This window comes from Anolis carolinensis, chromosome 2, assembly GCF_035594765.1.
Source record: "Anolis carolinensis isolate JA03-04 chromosome 2, rAnoCar3.1.pri, whole genome shotgun sequence".
NCBI classification, from domain to species: Eukaryota; Metazoa; Chordata; class Lepidosauria; order Squamata; family Dactyloidae; genus Anolis; species Anolis carolinensis.
In genome coordinates, this window is record NC_085842.1 from 98,130,266 (window position 1) to 98,149,899 (window position 19,634).

General features: G+C 40.9%; 1 protein-coding gene across 1 annotated transcript in view; it reads right to left on the minus strand.

The window, feature by feature from the left end:
• Nucleotides 1-4,159: 4,159 nt before the first annotated feature.
• Nucleotides 4,160-19,634, minus strand: part of ndst1 (N-deacetylase and N-sulfotransferase 1) — a 108,575-nt gene continuing 93,100 nt past the window's right edge. Inside the window, exons 11-15 of the mRNA XM_062970281.1 lie at nucleotides 18,649-18,823; nucleotides 15,007-15,177; nucleotides 10,448-10,557; nucleotides 9,280-9,382; nucleotides 4,160-7,741 (exon numbers count right to left, since the gene is read on the minus strand). Of these exons, the coding sequence (XP_062826351.1) occupies nucleotides 7,622-7,741; nucleotides 9,280-9,382; nucleotides 10,448-10,557; nucleotides 15,007-15,177; nucleotides 18,649-18,823 (679 nt within the window). The 3' untranslated portion in view covers nucleotides 4,160-7,621. The remainder of the gene's footprint in view (nucleotides 7,742-9,279; nucleotides 9,383-10,447; nucleotides 10,558-15,006; nucleotides 15,178-18,648; nucleotides 18,824-19,634) is intronic.

The following is a 19,634-nucleotide window of genomic DNA, read 5'->3' on the forward strand; positions in this document are numbered from 1 at the left end:
TTTAAAAATTGTTACTTCCGAATATATTCAAAGGAGTATTCATTGTTCAAATTCTACCCAAATTTAAACTATAGATTAGTTATGAATGAGAGACCTCTGAGAGCCAGTTCATCAATAGCCCTACTCAGATCTTGCAAACTCTGTAGGTTTCCTTGATCAATTCAGCCGTTTCTCTCTTTTTCTTCTGCATTATTGTTTTCCCCATCAGTCATGATAATTCATGACATGACCAAGTATGTTGGCCTTTAGGTAGAGTTCAGGTATGAGTTGCTCTCTGATCCAATTATTTATCTTAATTCATTTCTACCTGAATTGCTTTTCTTATAGTCTTACTTATTGTTTTATTTAATTACTTACTTAACCACTTGTCTTATTAACACACAGGTGGAGCATATGTTATCCAGAAATCCAAAATGCTCCAATATCCAAAACCGTCCACATGACTAGTTGAAATAGTGATACCTTTGTTTTGTGATTGACACATTGTTTCATGCACACAATGGGGTTAAACCCTTGTGTTGGTTGAACTGCTGACCTGAAGATCTAAAGGTCAGTTGTTCAAATCCACAAGACAGGTGAGTTCCTGTCTGTCAGCTCCAGCTTCCTATGCGGAGACATGAAAGAAACTTCCCACAGGATGGTAATACATCCAGGCAAACCCTGGGCAACGTCTCTGTAGACAGACAATTATCTTACACCAGAAGGGACTTGTTTGCTTTTGACACAATAAAAAGCACATAATTATTTTATAATTGTATAAAATTTCCTTTAGGCTATGTGTATTAGGTGTACATAAAACAAATGAATTTCCTGTCTAGACTTGGGTCCCATATTCAAGGTATCTCATCTTATATCTACAGCATATACAAATCCAAAATCTCTCATGACCCCAAGCATTTTGGATAAGACCATGCTACCTAAAAATACTGGATCCTGCCTAATCTTGAAAGCTAAGAGTCAGGCCTGGTTAGTACTTGGATGAGGACTGGGCTAAAGAATATCAGGTGCTGTGAGGTATATTTCAGAGAGGCCAATGACAAAACTAATTCTGAGAATTCCTTGGCTAAGAAAACCTTAGAAAATTCATGGAATCACAACATTGGCAGGCAACTTGAAGGCACATTATATTTTGGATTGTGGTTCACAATATGCTGTAGAATTTATACATGAGTGAAAATTTAGCTCATGCCACAAACTAGATTTTTAACAATTTGAGATTTCATCACAACATGAGCCAAAAATAGTCACCTCTTTTGACCTCAGCTGAAAGTGTTATTACTTGCCCTTGTTCAAAACAACAGGCTTCTTTTAGGTGCCATCAAGTCCACTTCAATCTATGTGTGCTGAAGGGAGAGTTCAGACTTGACTTGCTCTATAAACCATTTATTTGTATTTAGCAGTCCATAGTAGCCATATGAATTCTGCTCTTGACTACATTTCCACTGCAATCAGCTTTCTTCACTGTCTACCTTTCAGAACCATACATAGAAACTGCAAATATGAAGGAATGGACAGTCCCAACTTTAGTATTCAGTGATACATCTGAATAGGCTGACATCTGAATAGGCTGCTCTGAGTCCTCTTTGGGGTGAGAAAGGTGGGGTATAAATGCAGTAAATAAATAAATAAATACATACATCTTTACATTTCAGGATCTTGTCCAGTTTAATTACCTGCCCTTCCAATTTCTATTCTTCATCTGCTTTCTTGATTCCAGTCATCAATTTGATTGACTCAGCCAAGGTATGAAAAATCTTTTAACTATTTCTATATCTTCATCTACTTTAAAGTTATGTAAATCATGTTTTTGTTTTCTTAATTTTCAACTGTAAACTTGCCTTTGTACCTTTTTCCTTGATGTGCTTCAGTAACCATTGTTTCTGCTATGTTCCTATTTTTGCAATCCAAAAATATTGTGTGCGAAATTTCCTCCTGCACTTCAGCATAGAAACATTTAAATTATTTTTCTTCTGCCTCTGTAATTGGAGCATAAATGTGGATTGTGGTTATATTGATGAGTTTCCCCTGAAGTCTTATTGCTCACCTCAGATTACAATGTTTGTACATTCCATTTTGTGTTTTACTATGTCTCTCTTCCCCTGCTTCATACTTCTCACATTCCATATTCCTTTTATATGGATTATGCAGCTTTGTACTTTCCTTCCACCTTTAAGTGTGTCTATAGCTAAGTGTCCTTACATAGCTTGAGCCCAGCTGCATAATTGGCTATTGTGCTACTAAAAGTTGCCCTCTGATACATCCTAGTAGCTCCAGCCTGGGAGTTGCGTCTTCTTACACTATCTCTTGCTTCATTTTGAGCTGTCTCATAGAGCTTCCATGGTAAAATACATTTCAAGAGGGGTTACCGTGCCTTCTTCTTTGCAATACTGACAGATGCCACCACCCAGCTCTTCTGCTGCTTGGTACACTTAGTCTGGCTCATCAGTAAAGGTCTGTTTGACATGGGAGACCCTACCAATAGGAATGCTGCCTCTTAACATAGCCTCTTGCTTCACAGAAGCACACAACGGCACCATCATGGAAAGGCAGGGTCTTTGGTGGGAATAATCTCAGTATGCTCTAAAGCAGGAGTTGGCAACCACAGTTGTTTGGTGCCGCATTTCTGCCCCTGGAGCTACACAGATTGCAAAAAGAAAAGGATAAGGGGGGGGGGGGGGGTGAAAAAGAAGAAAATGTTAGATGAGTAAGTCTACTTAGAATCGTGGAATCAGAGTTGGAAGAGACCTCGTGGGCCAACCAGTCCAACCCCCTGCCAAGAAGCAGGAAAAGCACCAACAGATGGCCATCCAGTTTTTGTTTAAAAGCCTCCAAAGGAGGAGCCTCCACCACTGTCCGGGGCAGAGAGTTCCACTGCCGAACAGCTCTCACTGTGAGGAAATTCTTCCTAATGTTCAGGTGGAATCTCCTTTCCTGTAGTTTGAAGCCATTGTTCTGCATCCTAGTCTCCAGGGCAGCAGAAAACAAGCATCTGAATTTGGAAAGTTGGTATTTATGGTGTGAAACAATGCAAGGCAGAAATATGAAAATTCAGGGGGTGAAAAGAAAACTAATCAATACAGATTTTTTTAATCAATTTTTTTTTCAGGAAAAAAAAAGGGGGGGAGAGAAATAAATTGTGGAATATTTCTAGAATGATTAATAAAATATTGAAGATGTGTTCATGTATTTATTGACCAAAAGTTATTTTTAAAAACTATATAGCAGGAAGACTTTAAAATAGGACAATGTACAGTTTTTCACCACTGCAATTTTTAGTTTCTGACCTGTATCCTTTTCAGTTCTTACAATGGGAATGGATGCTTAATGTCCGCTTGACAATGTGAAAACCAAGGAGACAAAATAATTTTCTCTTTTTTATTCATGTTAGTGATTTTTGCTATTTATTTTTTTTTTGTTGGCTCCAAATGTTGTGGCAAAATCAAAGAGGTTCCTTTTAGAGTTCAGCTGTAACAAAAGTTAGATAATTTAGAAAAGTCTCTCTGCTATTGTCTACTTTGAACTGTTACTGTGAAGGTATTATGCCAAACAAAATTGTATCATTATATAGCAATTACATATACAGTAGAGTCTCACTTATCCAACGTAAACGGGCTGGCAGAACGTTGGATAAGTGAATATGTTGGATAATAAGGAAAAGCCTATTAAACATAAAATTAGGTTACGATTTTACAAATTAAGCACCAAAACATCATGTTATATAACAAATTTGACAGAAAAAGTAGTTCAATGCGCAGTAATGCTATGTAGTAATTATTGTATTTACGAATTTAGCACCAAAATATCATGATATATTGAAAACATTGACTACAAAAATGCGTTGGATAATCCAGAACGTTGGATAAGTGAGTGTTGGATAAGTGAGACTCTACTGTATCATACAAAGAAACAAATGCTTTTCAAACAGAAAAGAATGCTTGTTCTTTCCACCACTTTTTTTGGGAAAATTTTCATTTTCTCCCATATCTAGAGGGGCTAGACATCTTTGGGGAGCAGATGCAGTCTTGGATTTGAAATTTAGCCACCACTGATTTAAAAAGACTGACTGGCTTACTAGGCCTTGAAAATTATAGTAAGATTATATTATCTGTTTAAAATTCACTCTCCAAAAAGTAGAAGAGAAAAACAAGTGACACAGATGTCTAAAAACAGATAACCCCATTTTATTAGCAGTTAGTTCAACAGGACCTTACATTAGTGACACAATTTTCTGAACCCAAAATGAGTTCAAGTACAGATTAAAAATATGGGAGAAAGACTCTTAAAAGTATTCCGTCCTCATTCCTCCCTCCCACCATGAAGATACCCTTCAGTCAATGGGAAACCATACAGAATCTCATGCAAACATAAAAATGGAAACCCCTCAAGGGCTCCTCCTTTCATTATGGAAAAAAGAAAGCACTGCAATAATACAAAATTTGTCCTTCTTAAAGTCTGCTCAACTAGGGAAAATGTTGCCTTGTGACGCTTGCTGACTGACTGACCAAGTGGGAGAGGCAAATTTCTCTTCACTCATTATAGGCTAAATCACATCAGCACATGAGAGCAGTTTAAATTAATACTTTCCCAAACAATGAGCTTATGTAACTTTAGGGTTTTTTTCTGTTTAAGTTGCAGTTGTCACTTTGGCGATGTGATGCCATACATTTGTAGAATGCATGTTTCAGGAGCTAGCATTAAGCTTCTAAGACTTCTACATCATTTTGTTATTTAAGAAAGACAGAGACAGCAGTACGCATGAGCATGAACAATGCCTGCTGCAGCTCATCTGCTAAAGTGGTTTCTGGAGGTCTCTCCCAAGGGCCTTCGCACTCATCCTTCAGACAGACAAATGAGGCTTGGATGTCCATTTACACATCTGAGAGGGGAGCCCACAGAGACAACCAGGTCAGGAACGGGACTGGGGTTTTAAGGAGTCTCCATCTCTTAAGCTGCAAATTACATTCCACGGGTAAAGGAGCATAACAGTGTTGTGTAGAATCCATTTCACTAAACCCATCTCTTGCTCTAAACTGAAACATTGTTGAACTGAATTATAAACTTAATTTCAGATAATCACTGCCAATATGTTTGGAAGAGCAGTGAAGCCCAGTTGTCATCTCCTCCAAGAAAAGGTTCTCAAACAGAAACACACCAGGGCACGGCAAGGATCCTTCTCACTCTTCTCAGGCTGGAGCATCTCTGTTCTAGCAATCATGGTTACAATACCTCTGCCGAGTCACTCAGTTTGCGAATAAGGAAGGTCCACCGTCTCCTTTCACATTGTGAAAATGTACAGACTTCATATACTAGGTTTCTCATGTGGGCTTGGAGTCATGTCAGCAGTAAATGCTCAAATGCACCTACCAACTTCCTGCTCCTTACATATATCAGGTGTAGGAAACCCTACATCAGTGCAGTTTGCTATGATCTTCCTACATGGAAAAGTGGTTTATCTGGACTTATGTGCCTAGGGAGAAAACATCTTTTCGCTGCCAGCATATTTTCAAAGTCTCTTGGTATAGAAGGCCACAGGTGAAATACTATTTTTAAAAGAGGCATTATCACGACAGCACTCCAATTCAAATTCTGAAATGCTTCTTGTATTCCGGTTGCATTTCTCTTATTGATACAGCTGTTTAAACAAAAGCAATGAGAAAAAATGAAAGGCCATCTGTAATTTTTAGGCTGACCCATGAGATGGCGCTCAGGCACAGTGGAGGGGAAGACAGTATTTGACTGGCAACCATCAGATGGTAGCTAGTATGAAGGATACTTCATAGGAGAAAGGAGGAAAGAGAACACCATCTGGATCCAGCCAGTTCAGCACATTGTTTCCAGCAATGACCAGCTAGATGCTTTCGGGTAGATCTCAAGCAATAGCACAAAGGCGATCTGGTGAGATAAACATCAATAAACCCCCTCTCCCCATTCCAGTACATTTTCTATGCTTACACTTGAGTTCCTGATCTAGCAAGCCCATTCCACTGGCTTTACAATTAAGGATTTTTGGGGTTGTTATCTCAAAGGACTGTTATACTCTAGAGCATGAATCCCACCACTAAGGAGCCTTTCTGAAAATTCTTTGACTCCTCCAACCTCTCAGGCTTCCCAGTTCCAATGAGCAGCAAGGCTTACATACTTTCTCCCATGAAGTCATGAGGAAGGCTGAATGAGTATAAATTGACAAAACCATTTGTTGTTCTCCTCAACATGTTAATGAGCAAGAACCCATTCATATACCCAATGACACTACCACCCATAGCCTGTTTGTAAATTCATTATATATACATATACATGTTACAAACTACAGCTGCTGTCTTTAACAGGCTTTCTCAGTTCCAGCTCCAATTGGAAATACTGGAAGGGAGGACTCAGCTCAACTTGTGGGAATAGACTCAACCCTTAATGTCCTTCTCATACAAGGACTTCATGGCAGCATATGAACTAATCAAGGGGCCACTTTTCAATTATAAAAGGGAGTAAAATAAACCCCTATTACCTGAAACACAACTCTGGAATGTCCCTGCCCCACAAAAGAAAGCTTAAGACAGAAGTTACTAAAAGACTGTTGTTATAATGCTTTAGAACTTCACTGTTTGTAAGCAATCTTTTCAACACACATAATTCAAATCTGGATAACACTGTGTTATTCTGAGCTGGTAGGTCATGTGTACTAGAAGTAGCTAGAATAATCCCCGTCTTCAACCATAGGAATTACCTTGTGTTTAAAATGTAGAGAGAGACGTATGAGAAGGACATGGCAGGATAACTTTCTGGAGCAAGATCTCCTGCACTAAGCACTTTGCCAGGTGAATGGTTAATCCCACCCATATTCCTCCCCCTTCACCCAATTACAACCTTAAAATAAGAAGATGGAAATAAATAATCCATCTGGGATAATCTAAATATTGCCAGCACCAAAGTCTTTCAAAGTCACCTTGTATTTAAAAAAAACGAAACAAACAGAACATCTCTTTTTGCTAAGAACTGTACTCCATTAACACCATCTCAGTCCAGTCTCAGTCTGAGTCCAAATTGCATAATTAGGTCCGAGCTTGCAGCAGGGCCTGCATCTGGTTCCAAGTTCATATTACTCGTGATGTCCCTCTCTCAACTGATACGGTGCAAGAACTATTACTAATCCGCTCTTGTAGTGATGCCATTTTCTTAACTCCGCCATGTGAGGAGAAGGAGACTTCTGGCTGTAATACTATATCAGATGTTGGGACTGAAGTGTGGAGAAAAGAGCAGATCCATCATGGATTCTCTTCACCAGGAAGTGGCATTACAGACTGGGAGGCAGCCTCAATTCTAGCAGTAAAGCATGGCTCCTAGGGAAGGCAGACGAGGTCTGTGTAATGTTGACTTGGCCTCTGGGACATAGCTAGTGTTCAACTCCGGCAGGTTTCAGGTGGTTGACTTCTTCCAAGCTACAATGTTAACTCTATGGGCCCATTTTTCCATTTGCCACCAGACGACCATGAGTGATATTGCTCAAAATGCTTCTTCCCTGGCTGAACAACCCCCACTGTATCATGTCATTTTGTCTCGGCGTACACTTCTGAGATCCTCACCATGGACTCACTTTACTATTGCTCAATACAGGACAGATACAAAGTGGTTATCTAGTATTCTGGAGTTCCTCTCGCAACCACGTTGGCAGTGTCTGGCCCATTTTATACAGTAGCTTGGATAACTCTATGTTGTGGTCCCTATAATAGTCTCTCAAGAAAGCTCTTGACTGCAATGGAAAGAAAAAGAGGTAAGTTAGCAAAATGCCACTGATTATGTTATGTATTCTGAATCCGAGAGGGCCACATGTATGGCCAATTAACACATAAATATTGGAAAAGATTTATTTGGGCACTCACAGGTGCTAGATTTCCTCATTCTCACTTGCCAGCCCATCCTAATCCACATAGGAGCCAAATCAAAGTAGCAGGTTCCAACAAAATCACCTCCTTGTACACCAGCTCTTCTGTCACTTGTTTTGCAAAGTTCCAGTACGCTATATAGTGATGCTGAAATGTCCCCTTTCCTGCCAATAACATGGGACTCATCTACAGCTCCTATAACACCCCAGTAGGCAAATGCCAGTTCCTTAAGGATGATGCAAGTGGTACTCAACTCTGGAACACCAAGTACAAAATTACTAAATTGTCCAAACATTGCAAGTGCATGCGTGTTTCTCCATTCAAATAACCATGCAATGACAAGAGTCCCATCAAGTTCTTGTTGTCTAAGGAACTGTCACCACCAACTGGGCAAACCCCAAGGAAAGTTTTGTAGACAAGAACTGGCTGCATCTGGGTTGATGAAATGGAATCAACCCAAGTGCTTTGCAACCTTCCTGCTCAGATTCTGCCTGGAGAATATTTAGCAAGAATATCCACCTTGGCAAGCACCCATTTGATTGCTCAAAATATCCTTTCTTTAAGAGGTACTTCATGCATTATGTAAAGCACAAAAAATAAAGAAACCTGTAATCCTTCAGTGATTGATGAACTTCAATTTCACCATAGCTTGCAACAGACAATGCGAAATGGGATTCAGCAACAGCTGAAAGGGCTCCTAACCCTGATAGAGATGAGCTTTCTAAAAAAAATGCATTCAACTGCAGTAGTCAGCTTCATGTACTTTGAGCTCCCAGTGATGCAGCAGATTAAACCACTGAACTGCTGAACTTGCTAACCAAAAGGCCAGTGTTTCGAATCTGGGAAGCGGGGTGAGCTCCCATTGTTAGTCCCAGCTTAATATGAGAAGAATCCACTTCACTGGCTCTACCCCAATCCCCATCATTCAGATATTTTCTGAAGAAACACAGAATCTTCTCAGGGTTAAATAGTTTTCCTTCTTTCTTTTCTTTCTTTTTTCATTATTTTTAAAGAATAGCACTTGAAGAATGCTTCTATATTGCTCTTCATTTTAAAATCTCAAAATCGTTTATAGTAAAGGCAGATCCAATAAAACCAAGAACTAAAACTAATGGCATTGTTTAAAAAAATGAAATCAGGGAAACCTGACAGCTGATTAAAAATTAGAATAACTGAAAATCGTAGCTACCAGGAAAATTCCTGCAGATCTCTACCAACAACGGGAGGGAGCCTGATATGAATAGGAGATCTTTCACAATGAATCCTTGAGTGTGAATGAGGTCTCTGTTCTGTGCAACTCAGATGAGCCAGTTCAGTGGTTTCATCATCAATCATCCCAAGACGTCCAAAAGGTCTTGAGAAGGAAGAATTCCAGTCTTACCACTGCAAGGTGTAAGATACTTACATCTAAATCCATCTCTGGGTACTTCCGTCCTTTACTTTTGCCCAAGCACTTGGTTTTTCCTCCCTCCAGTAGTTGGCACCAGAATCCTTTTTTGGGATCAAACCTACAAAAGTAGCAAGCCATAAGGAAGCATGAGCAGACAGTGACACCCAAACTGCCCTTGCCCTCTTTCTCTGCAACTTAGAATTATTTAGCAGCTACATGCAGTAACATCAGTGGAGATGTTCAATATCTGTTGTATTTTATTAGTCATGGATTATGTGGATCTAGTCTGTTATTACTTGTCACTTTGTAATATTTCTGCTCCAAGCTCAGCTGCAGAACAACTCTAAAAAGCCACAATGGCAATCAAATGTAGGGAGGAGGGAGGGAGAGATTACCATGCATTAAGTTTGCCTTTCTACTAACTTTGGAAGTATCACACACTGATTGATTGACTGATTTAATGAGTAATGGATATAGGATATATGATTATATCACTTTGCTTCTTCCACTCTGCCTCAAAAATTTGACACACACTTATTGCAGTCAGCTTTTACAAATATATTAAATTCTGAATTTGCAATTACTTTTTACATATATGTCCTTTACATTAAATCATCTACAAAGATCACTTAAAGCTCCTCTATACAAGCTATCTGTTAAAGATACAATGAGAGACAGATAAAGATATGGGCCAATGCATAATTAATTACTATATTGAATGGAATAAAATTTTATAATTTACAATAGGCCAGAATTTTTATGAGTACAATTTATTTGCAGGATGGGAGTTCAGTCATTTGGATTTATTCATCAGACATGTACTGCTTCACATAAACAACTCTAGATGTGAGATAGGCACTATGGATTGTGATTGCAGAGTGTATCCAAACACGTCTAAAAGTAGCTTAATTTCATCCCTCCCCCATTAAAAAGCATTTCAGGACAGCTTGAGAATGGAGAAGCAATGGTCGAATTGTATGTGTAATTATAAATACATATAGATAAAATGACTGGATTTGACATGATTTTAGATTAATAAGCAAGGTTCTTAGCAAGGTCCTAAGTTAGAGTTCTTGATTCCTCTGTGGCAAGAGAGAGAAATCTACACAGCCAGTCAAACAGGCTTCAGGATGTACTTTCACAGACTGCAGTGGCTCAAAAGGAACAGATGGGAAGGACTTACGCTAAAGTTTTGTGGTAATCTATGATGTTTGTCACGCCAAGGAATTTCTGGACTACTTCCATTACTTTAGCTGGTTCTGTGCGTAGCAATTTGCCATCCAAAACAAGAATCTGAAAGAGAGGGGAAGAGAGAAAGAATAAGGGTAGAAAAGAAAGAACTGCCCTATAAATCTCCTTAGGTTCAACTGTGGTTCAAAGCACAATCACCCTTAGCCACAAATAGAGAGCCTTTGGGACAACAGAGGTGGCTTGTCTCCTCTTCTCAGCCTTGGTAAAGGGCTAAAGCAGGAACAATTAATGACCCAGCCTCTGCTCACTTCACTGGAGAAGAACAGAAGCAACACACCCAGGCTTTGCAAGTTTAGTTCCATTTCTATTTTATCCAGTCCCAAGTGCACAGGGCTGGCTGGAGGGGGAAAAAGCCTTACAGTCAGTAATTACTTTACATTCATGAACAAATGCTACTTCCCGATGCCACAGTAAACCATTTTATCGCAGACTTGGAACAATGGCTGAGATCATATAGCTCCAGGGACAGAGTTTCACTACTAGGGGAGGCAGAGGCAGCGGCAATGTCGATACAGGAAGGGGCGGCAGGGCCAGTGAGGAAAAGCCATGGCACAAGCAGCAGGAGCCGGCTACCAGCTGTGAGCTGCCGGTTTGTCAAAAACCTGGCTTTCCGCCAGTGGGGTCCACAGAGCCAAGGCAGCGTGGGAGCCTGTCCTGAATGTCTGAGCCAGACTTCCCATACTGACTCAGCTTCACAAACATTTGCCTCCACATAGAAGCAATGCATTTGATAAACAGGCAGCTCATGGCTAGCAGTCTCCTCCTCCTTCCGTAAGTGCAGAGAGAGCAAAGGACTGCTAGACAACTGGTGTGCCACTTGCCCATGTGTCCTGCTATTTTTGAAGCCTACTTATATTACTGAGCTATATCTATGGCATTTTCTTAATTTGGATCCAAGGAAAGAACTTCCGTTCTTGCTAACTCACTATCAGTATAATGATCCATCTCCACTATACGGGTTGAATATGCCTTATCCAAAATGCTTGGGACCAGAAGTGTGGTTTTGGATTTATTTGGATTTATTTTCCAGATTTTGGAGTAATTATATTTGCATCTATGTACATAATGAGATTTCTTGGAGATGGGACCCAAATGTGACTATGTAATTCATTTATGTTTTATATACACCTTGCACTTATGTCCTGAAAGGAGCTTAACACACTATATGCATGAAATAGAGTATATATACACTATACCGTCAGAAAGCAAAGGTGTCACTATCTCAGCCACCCAAATGGATAATTTTGGATTCTGGAGTACAAATTGTGATGGGCAGTTTCTAAGTAACATGTAATCTCAACCTCAGCATCTGATCCAGTAGGTGTTATTTATGAGAATTTGTATTAAAAATAATTTAAAAACCTTGCCAAATGTTAATCTAAATGTGCCCATTAAAATGCGATTCTTTTTCATTTTTAAAACTGTTACCTCATTTTTGCTGATGCTTAACTGCTAAAGTAAAAAACAGAAATCATCTGACAAGATAGTATACATGTATCATAGAAAATGCCAATGTTTCTAGTGGTGTTGAATTTATTCAAAGGCATATGCTTCTTCTTTCAAATGAACATCAAGTACAAGCTATCTACCACCATGTAGTAGTAGTAGTAGTAGTAGTAGTAGTAGTAATAAACATTAACAAAATTACAATCTGTCAACTGCAAAAAGCCACCTTACTGGGATCTGCACGAATCATCCGAAAATACACCACACAGTCCTAAACACTTGGGAAGTGTTCGTCTTGTGATTTTGTTATACTAAATCCAGAATATATATCTTGTTTGTCATACTATGTCTTTGTGTCAATAATAATAATAATAATAATAATAATAATAATAATAATAATAATAACCGATGAAACCATTGATCATGTCCTCAGCTGCTGTAAGAAAACCGCACAGACAGACTACAAACAAAGGCACAACTATGTGGCTCAAATGATTCATTGGAACTTATGCCTCAAGTACCACCTCCCAGCAGCAAAGAACTGGTGGGATCACAAACCTGCAAAAGTATTGGAAAATGAGCACGCAAAGATACTGTGGGACTTCCGAATCCAGACTGACAAAGTTCTGGAACACAACACACCAGACATCACAGTTGTGGAAAAGAAAAAGGTTTGGATCATTGATGTTGCCATCCCAGGTGACAGTCGCATTGACGAAAAACAACAGGAAAAGCTCAGCCGCTATCAGGACCTCAAGATTGAACTTCAAAGATTCTGGCAGAAACCAGTGCAGGTGGTCCCGGTGGTGATGGGCAAACTGGGTACCGTGCCAAAAGATCTCAGCCGGCATTTGGAAACAATAGACATTGACAAAATTACAATCTGACAACTGCAAAAGGCCACCCTACTGGGATCTGCACGCATCATCCGAAAATACATCACACAGTCCTAGACACTTGGGAAGTGTTCGACTTGTGATTTTGTGATACGAAATCCAGCATATCTATCTTGTTGGCTGTGTCTTACTATAATAATAATAATAATAATAATAATAATAATAATAATAATAATAATAATAATAATAATAATAATAAATATAAAACTTTATTTCTATTCCGCCCTATCTCTCCAAAAGAACTAAGGCCATATTCCAACATACTACGGCAAACATGTACCAGCTTAAAACAACACAATGCAACAGGTACTATCCAATACGAAGTATCAAGGAAGCTAAGAAAACACTTAATGGTTAACACCCTTGTGCACCATAAACAGGAAGCATATACATCCTTCCTGTGACTTTATTCTTAAATATTTGAAAACTATCCAAAGTGTGTTCATGTAGAAGCAAGCTCTAGTAAGTAGAAGGTGGATTACTTTCAACCTTATTGTGACAAGAGGGGTGTCCATCTTCTCACAAACATTAAATCAACCTGCACCTATGGAAAAGAGCTTTCAAGTACAGATCAAGTACAGACTTTCCAACATGTGTGTCTTCGTGCCTTATCTGTTTGGTTTCTCCTACTCCATGACATCATTAATGGCAATTTAAATGTCCCTTTGCAGCCCCTAATCAAGATAAGCATGCTGATCAACACAAGCATATGTCTGTACAGGCAGACACATTGTGGACAAGATGCAAGTTAATGATGCAAGAGCATAAAATCCTCACCAACACAGGAATGGCAACAGTCTGGTTCTTAAGTGTTTGGCATACCAAGCCAGAGAAATCTTCTCATTCTGTGGCCTGAATCAGGATTTTTGGAAGAGTTCAGCAAGTCCTTTTTATTGCCCACCGAGCACAGGTTATTAGACTTTTCCACATTGAAATCCCAATTTTTTTTCCACCCTAAAATGATTGTGCCAGATCCACATGGAAAGAGCTTTTGCACGATACACTGCTTGTTCTTTTAACAGAAACCATCAAAGGGGCTAAATCAATAAGAAGTTTATTTACTTGCAACTTTTCTTCTTCACACACATGGAATCTATACTTGTGCAGAGCAGCCCATCCATACCTTTTAGATAGCTTAGTTTTAGCATTAGCTCACCCCTCCCTTCTAAATGCCTGTGATCAATGCTATTTCCTCGGTTTACTCAGTGGCAAAACATGAAGAGCCAACAATAGACCACCAAAGAGAGGCAGAGTGGATTGTGTGAATGGCCAGATAACCATTGAAATAACAAGTTAGGAGTAAACAATCTGTTTTTCTTTATTGTGGTCTACTGTGCTTCACACACACAGTAATAGTAAATGGTAAAGGTTTCCCCCTGACATTAAGTCTTGCCATGTCTGACTCTGGGGGGTGATGCTCATCTCCATTTCCAAGCCGAAGAGCGGCTTTGTCCGTAGACGCCTCCAAAGTCATGTGGGCCTTCCCGCCAAAGTGGTACCTATTGATCTACTCATATTTGCATGTTTTCGAACTGCTAGGTTGGCAGAAGCTGGGGCTAACAGAGGAAGCTCACCCCGCTCCCTGAATTTAAACCACCAACCTTTAAGTTGGGAATAGAAAAGCAAATTTACCAGAAAAAGGCCAGGCAGAGACACATCAGAAAAGTACAACAAAAGGGAAAGCAGAGAAGTTAAATCTAGAGATTATCTGGCAGATACTACCACTGAGATGGGTAACAAACTGAGGAAATGGTGCTGATCACAAGATCTTCAAAGGGAGGCAGCAGGGTTGCTGCTAAAGCTTAGCTATCTACCACTCAGACTAAGCTATCTAGAAGCTTCCAATAAGTTGTTCTGCATAAGTGCCGATTCCACAGGTATGATACACATATTGACAAACCTTCCTTATTTTCAAAGGCTAGCAATCTTGATAGAAGACAGTCACATGTGTTATCAAGTTCACATAGCTCCTTCCTTTATAGACTTGATACACAATGCAGGATCCACAGCAAGTTTCTACCAAAATTCCAATAAACAAAAACCAGACCTAAGAAGATTATTTCATAGAGTAATTGCCATCTCAAACGCTTCTAGTCCTTTCCCCTTCTATGTTTTGAGTAGAACAGAAAACTTGATAATCATCTCCTACCTGGTTGGCATGGAAATTATTCAACCAGCGTTCAATGTGGGTGGCATACCAGCCTGGCACAAGGCAGCGATTCTGCAACGTCCGGAGCTTCTGAGAGGCCTCAGGCCCAGCTGTAATGACCTCATGAAAGGTGTACTTCAGGGCAACTGGGTCATCATGTGCCCGTTGGTGCTATGAGAGAGACAACACTTTAGTGCATTTTGTGGGAGAAAAAACACAACCACAGCAGCGATAGCCCCAAGACTGCATTTCAGTGATAAGACTTCTTCATGGGCCAGTCACTCACATGAGTCAACACAAACGTGGACTGTATTTTGACTTAAAATAATTAAAATAAGATGGAGTGGAACTGAGAAAACTATGTCAAGAGAGATTAACTCTTATCAATGTTGGGGGAGGGATTTCTGTGATGAAAAACAACGCTTTGCCTAGAATGACGTTTGTATTTCAAACAGTTTATGTTTCACATCCAGTGTATTGTTTAAGCAATGGCAACAGGGACATGTTCATTTAATGTGTATTACAAATGTGAGTAATATGGAGGCATGTTTATTAATTTTAAAGATTAGAATTCATTTCAAAGTAGAACCTTTTCTACTTGGAATAATGGATGCACAGCTGTGAAAGAGAAAAGGGGGAAAAAGAACATGAAATGGTGATTTTCGGTTCTAATGTTTAGAGTGAATAGACTACTGAAAGTGAATATGCTGTAATACTGAGAGGTGAGAATATGAGAGGGGCATTAATAACGCTTGATCTGTTCAAAACCCTCAAAGATGGACCTCAACAGATGCAGCCCCCCCCCCCTCCCCTGGGTTTCTATACACCTCAGTTTATTTATTTATTTACAACATATATACCTCGCCTTTCTCACCCGAGGGGACTCAGGGCGGCTTACAGAAATTGGCAAAATTTAATGCCCAAAAAACACAATCAAAACAATAGATATAGATCCATTAATAATATTATTATTTAATAATAATATTATTAAAATACATCATAAAACCTTAAAAACATATATATAATTAGATCCATTATTCCGGAACGTCATACATAAACCTTAATTCAGACCATGACGACTGATGATTATTCATTAAATGCTTGGGCACACAGCCACGTCTTTAACGCTTTTCTGAAGCCCAGAAGAGTTGGGGCTTGTCGGGTGTTGCTAGGGAAGGTGTTCTACAGCTGGGGGGGGGGCACTACCGAGAAGGCCCTGTCCCTCATTCCCACCGCACTTGTGAGGCAGGTGGGACCGAGTGCAGGGCCTCTCCAGATGATCTTAGGGTTCTTGATGGCTCATAGGAGGAGATACGTTTGGTCAGGTAAATTGGGCCAGAACCATTTAGGGCTTTATAGGCCAAGACCAGCACTTTGAATTGGGCTCGGTAGCATATCGGCAGCCAGTGGAGCTGGCTTAGCGGGGGGGGGGGGGGTATGCTCCCTGTATGTCACCCCAGTTATTAATCTGGCTGCCGCCCGTTGTTCTAATTGGAGCTTCCAGGCCGTCTTCAAAGGCAACCCCACGTAGAGAGCATTGCAGTAATCCAAATGGGATGTAACCAGAGCGTGGACCGCCATGGCTAAGTCAGACTTCCCAAGGTGCGGGCGCAGCTGGCGCACAAGTCTCAATTGTGTGAATGCTCCCTGGTCACCACTGAAACCTGGGGGTTCCAGGCTCAGTGATGAGTCCAGGAGAACACCCAGACTGCGAACCTGTGTCTTCAGGGGGAGTGCGACCCCGTCCAACACAGGCTGTAACCCTACGACTGACCAGGAGGACCTCTGTCTTGTCTGGATTCAATTTCAATTTGTTCACCCTCATCCAGTCCAACACAGCGGCCAGACACCGGTTCAGGACCTGAACAGCCTCCTTAGTGACAGGTGGGAAGGAGTGACAGAGCTGGACATCATCTATATGTTAAACAACATGGGGGACAGTACTGAACCCTGCGGGACCCCACTAGTCAATGGTTGTGGGGCCAAACAGGTGTCCCCCAGTGACACCATCTGGGAACGACCCTCCAGGAAGGACCGGAGCCACTGTAAGACAGTACCTCCGAGACCCATCTCGGCAAGGCGCCCCAGGATACCATGATCGACGGTATCAAAGGCTGCTGAGAGGTCCAGCAGAACCAGCATGGACACACTCCTCCTGTCCAGTTCCCTGCGTAGATCATCTACTAAGGCGACCAAGGCTGTCTCAGTACCATACCCCAGCCTGAAGCCAGACTGCACCGGATCTAGATCATCAGTGTCTACCAAGAATGCCTGGAGTTGTCCAGCCACCATACATTCCACCTTGCCCAAAAAGGGGAGATTGGAAATAGGCCGATAGCTGTCCAATTGAGTGGGGTCCAGTGATGGCTTTATCAACAGCAGTTTTGAGGCTCGCTGGAAATTTGCCTCCCGAAAGGAGACATTCACCACCACCTTCACCCACTCAGCCAATCCCGCTTGTCTCACCAGCCAGGATGGGCAGGGGTCTAGGATGCATGTGGTAGCCCTCACCTCTCCAAGCACCTTGTCCACGTCCTCAGGCTGAATCAATTCACAAGAATCCATCAAAATGGGACAAGCAGGTGCTCGTGTTACATCCTCGGAAGTTGCCGTTAATATGGTGTCAAAGCCAGAACGGATCAAAGTGACTTTGTCCGCAAAGAACCGAGCACATGCTTCACAGCAGGCTGCCAAGTTGTCAGGGATCCCGTCTTGGGGGACGGGATATAACAAACTTCTGACAACTCGAAACAGCTCCGCTGGACGGTTCTTTGCGGACGCAATACTAGCTATTGCAGTGGCATATGTCCTAAGATAGGAACATAGCCGTGTTTGGTTTGAGTAGTTAGGCTCTAAATGCCACACGCTCTCTAGTTCCCTCTTCTTTTGCTTCATCGCTGCCAGCTCCTCGCTGAACCAAGGAGATGGTTTAGCTCGGGTACTCAAGAGGTGAAGTTCTGGAGCAATCGTGTCTATTGCCCTAGTCACCTCCTTGTTCCAGAGAGTGACCAGAGCATCGACAGGATCACCAGCTAAAGTGGCGGGAAGCTCCCCAAGAGCTGTCAGGAATCCATCCAGATCCATAAGTTTCCTGGGGCGGACCATTTTCATAAGTCCTCCACCCCTGCGGAGGTTAGGGGGCGCAGCAAGTCTAAGGACATAGTCCCACGGAGCCCATCATATGATGCAAAACGACTTCTGGCTGTTCTGTGTGTTTAAGTGTAGAAAGAAACTTAGATTTTAGGAATCAGTTAACAATCGTCTTCAAAGTTTCCAAGTTACGCAGAAATGGATACAATCACTTATTTACACACACAATGATCAAAAAGGAGGCTGGGAGCTGCTTTTTTACTTTCTTTTACACTTTCTTTTTTGTTTTTGTTTTTCTTTAATTTTTGAAATTGTAATGTATTTTGATGCAGTGTATCAAATAAAGCGCACTCCTAAATTTTTAAAGTATGGCAAGAAACTACCACATCCACTTCTGTCAGTATAGGGTACACCACTTATTTTTTCCCACCAAATAACCAAACGAAAAAGGTAAGAGTGTATAGCTCTCAACCCATTGTTCAATGCCTTAGCAAAAACTCATAATATTTTAAAGAAAAGAGGTACCAACTCCTCCTCCACCGGACACCTTACCTGATACCATGAGTATGCTCTATCGGCTGGATTAATGAGGATGGTGATTATTTTAGCCTTGGAAAGTAGTGCGGCCGCCCGCCTGGGTGCTACTTCCGAGTCAAAATAATTGGCACTCTTCTCAAAATAGAAGTCAGAAGTGGTGTTGGAAGGGATGGGGAAAAACTCCATGTACCTTAAAGAAATGTCAGTGAAGAAAGAGAAAAATAGAAATAAATGAAGGCAACAGAGTAAGTAAGTAAGTAAAAGTTTATTTGTATACCGCCCTCTCTCCCGAAAGGGACTCAGGGCGGTTTCCAATATAAAATCAGCATAAAACATTGTACAATAAAACACTGAAAACACTATAAAACGCTTTAAGAATACAAAAAAAACTGAACAATTGACTAAAACAATCACATAAACAGAAGCAATATAATCACTCAAATAATATATGAATCACAGAAGAAGAAAAAAGACAACTGGGATGGAGGAGAGGATGGCCTGGATGGGCCACTAGAACTAAAGTGCAATGTTATATTCTAAGATGCTTTGGGGCAGAGGAATAAAGTGCAGTGTTTCAAGTCAAAGAGATGGCCTGTGCAACTACTATAGCTATGGGCTCGGTTATCCAAAGGCGCAGCGGAAGAGCCAGGTTTTAAGCAGCTTTTTGAAGGAAGCCAGGGTGGGTGCTTGCCGGATTTCCTCCGGAAGGGAATTCCAGATCCGGGGAGCAACAATAGAGAAGGCCCACTCCCTCATCCCCACCAACCGAGTCTGGTATGGTGGCGGGAGCAATAGAAGGGCCCTACCGGATGAACGAAGAGGACGAGTTATAGAGGGAGATGCGGTCACAAAGGTAGGTGGGTCCCAAACCAAAACTTTCAGTTCCATCCCAAATGCTTACTTGTATTGATGCATACCAGTTTGTAATAAAATCAAGAACTTGGAGATATCCAAGGCTCCCTCTGTTTGACAAAAATTCCAGATGAACCCAGAGTTCATCT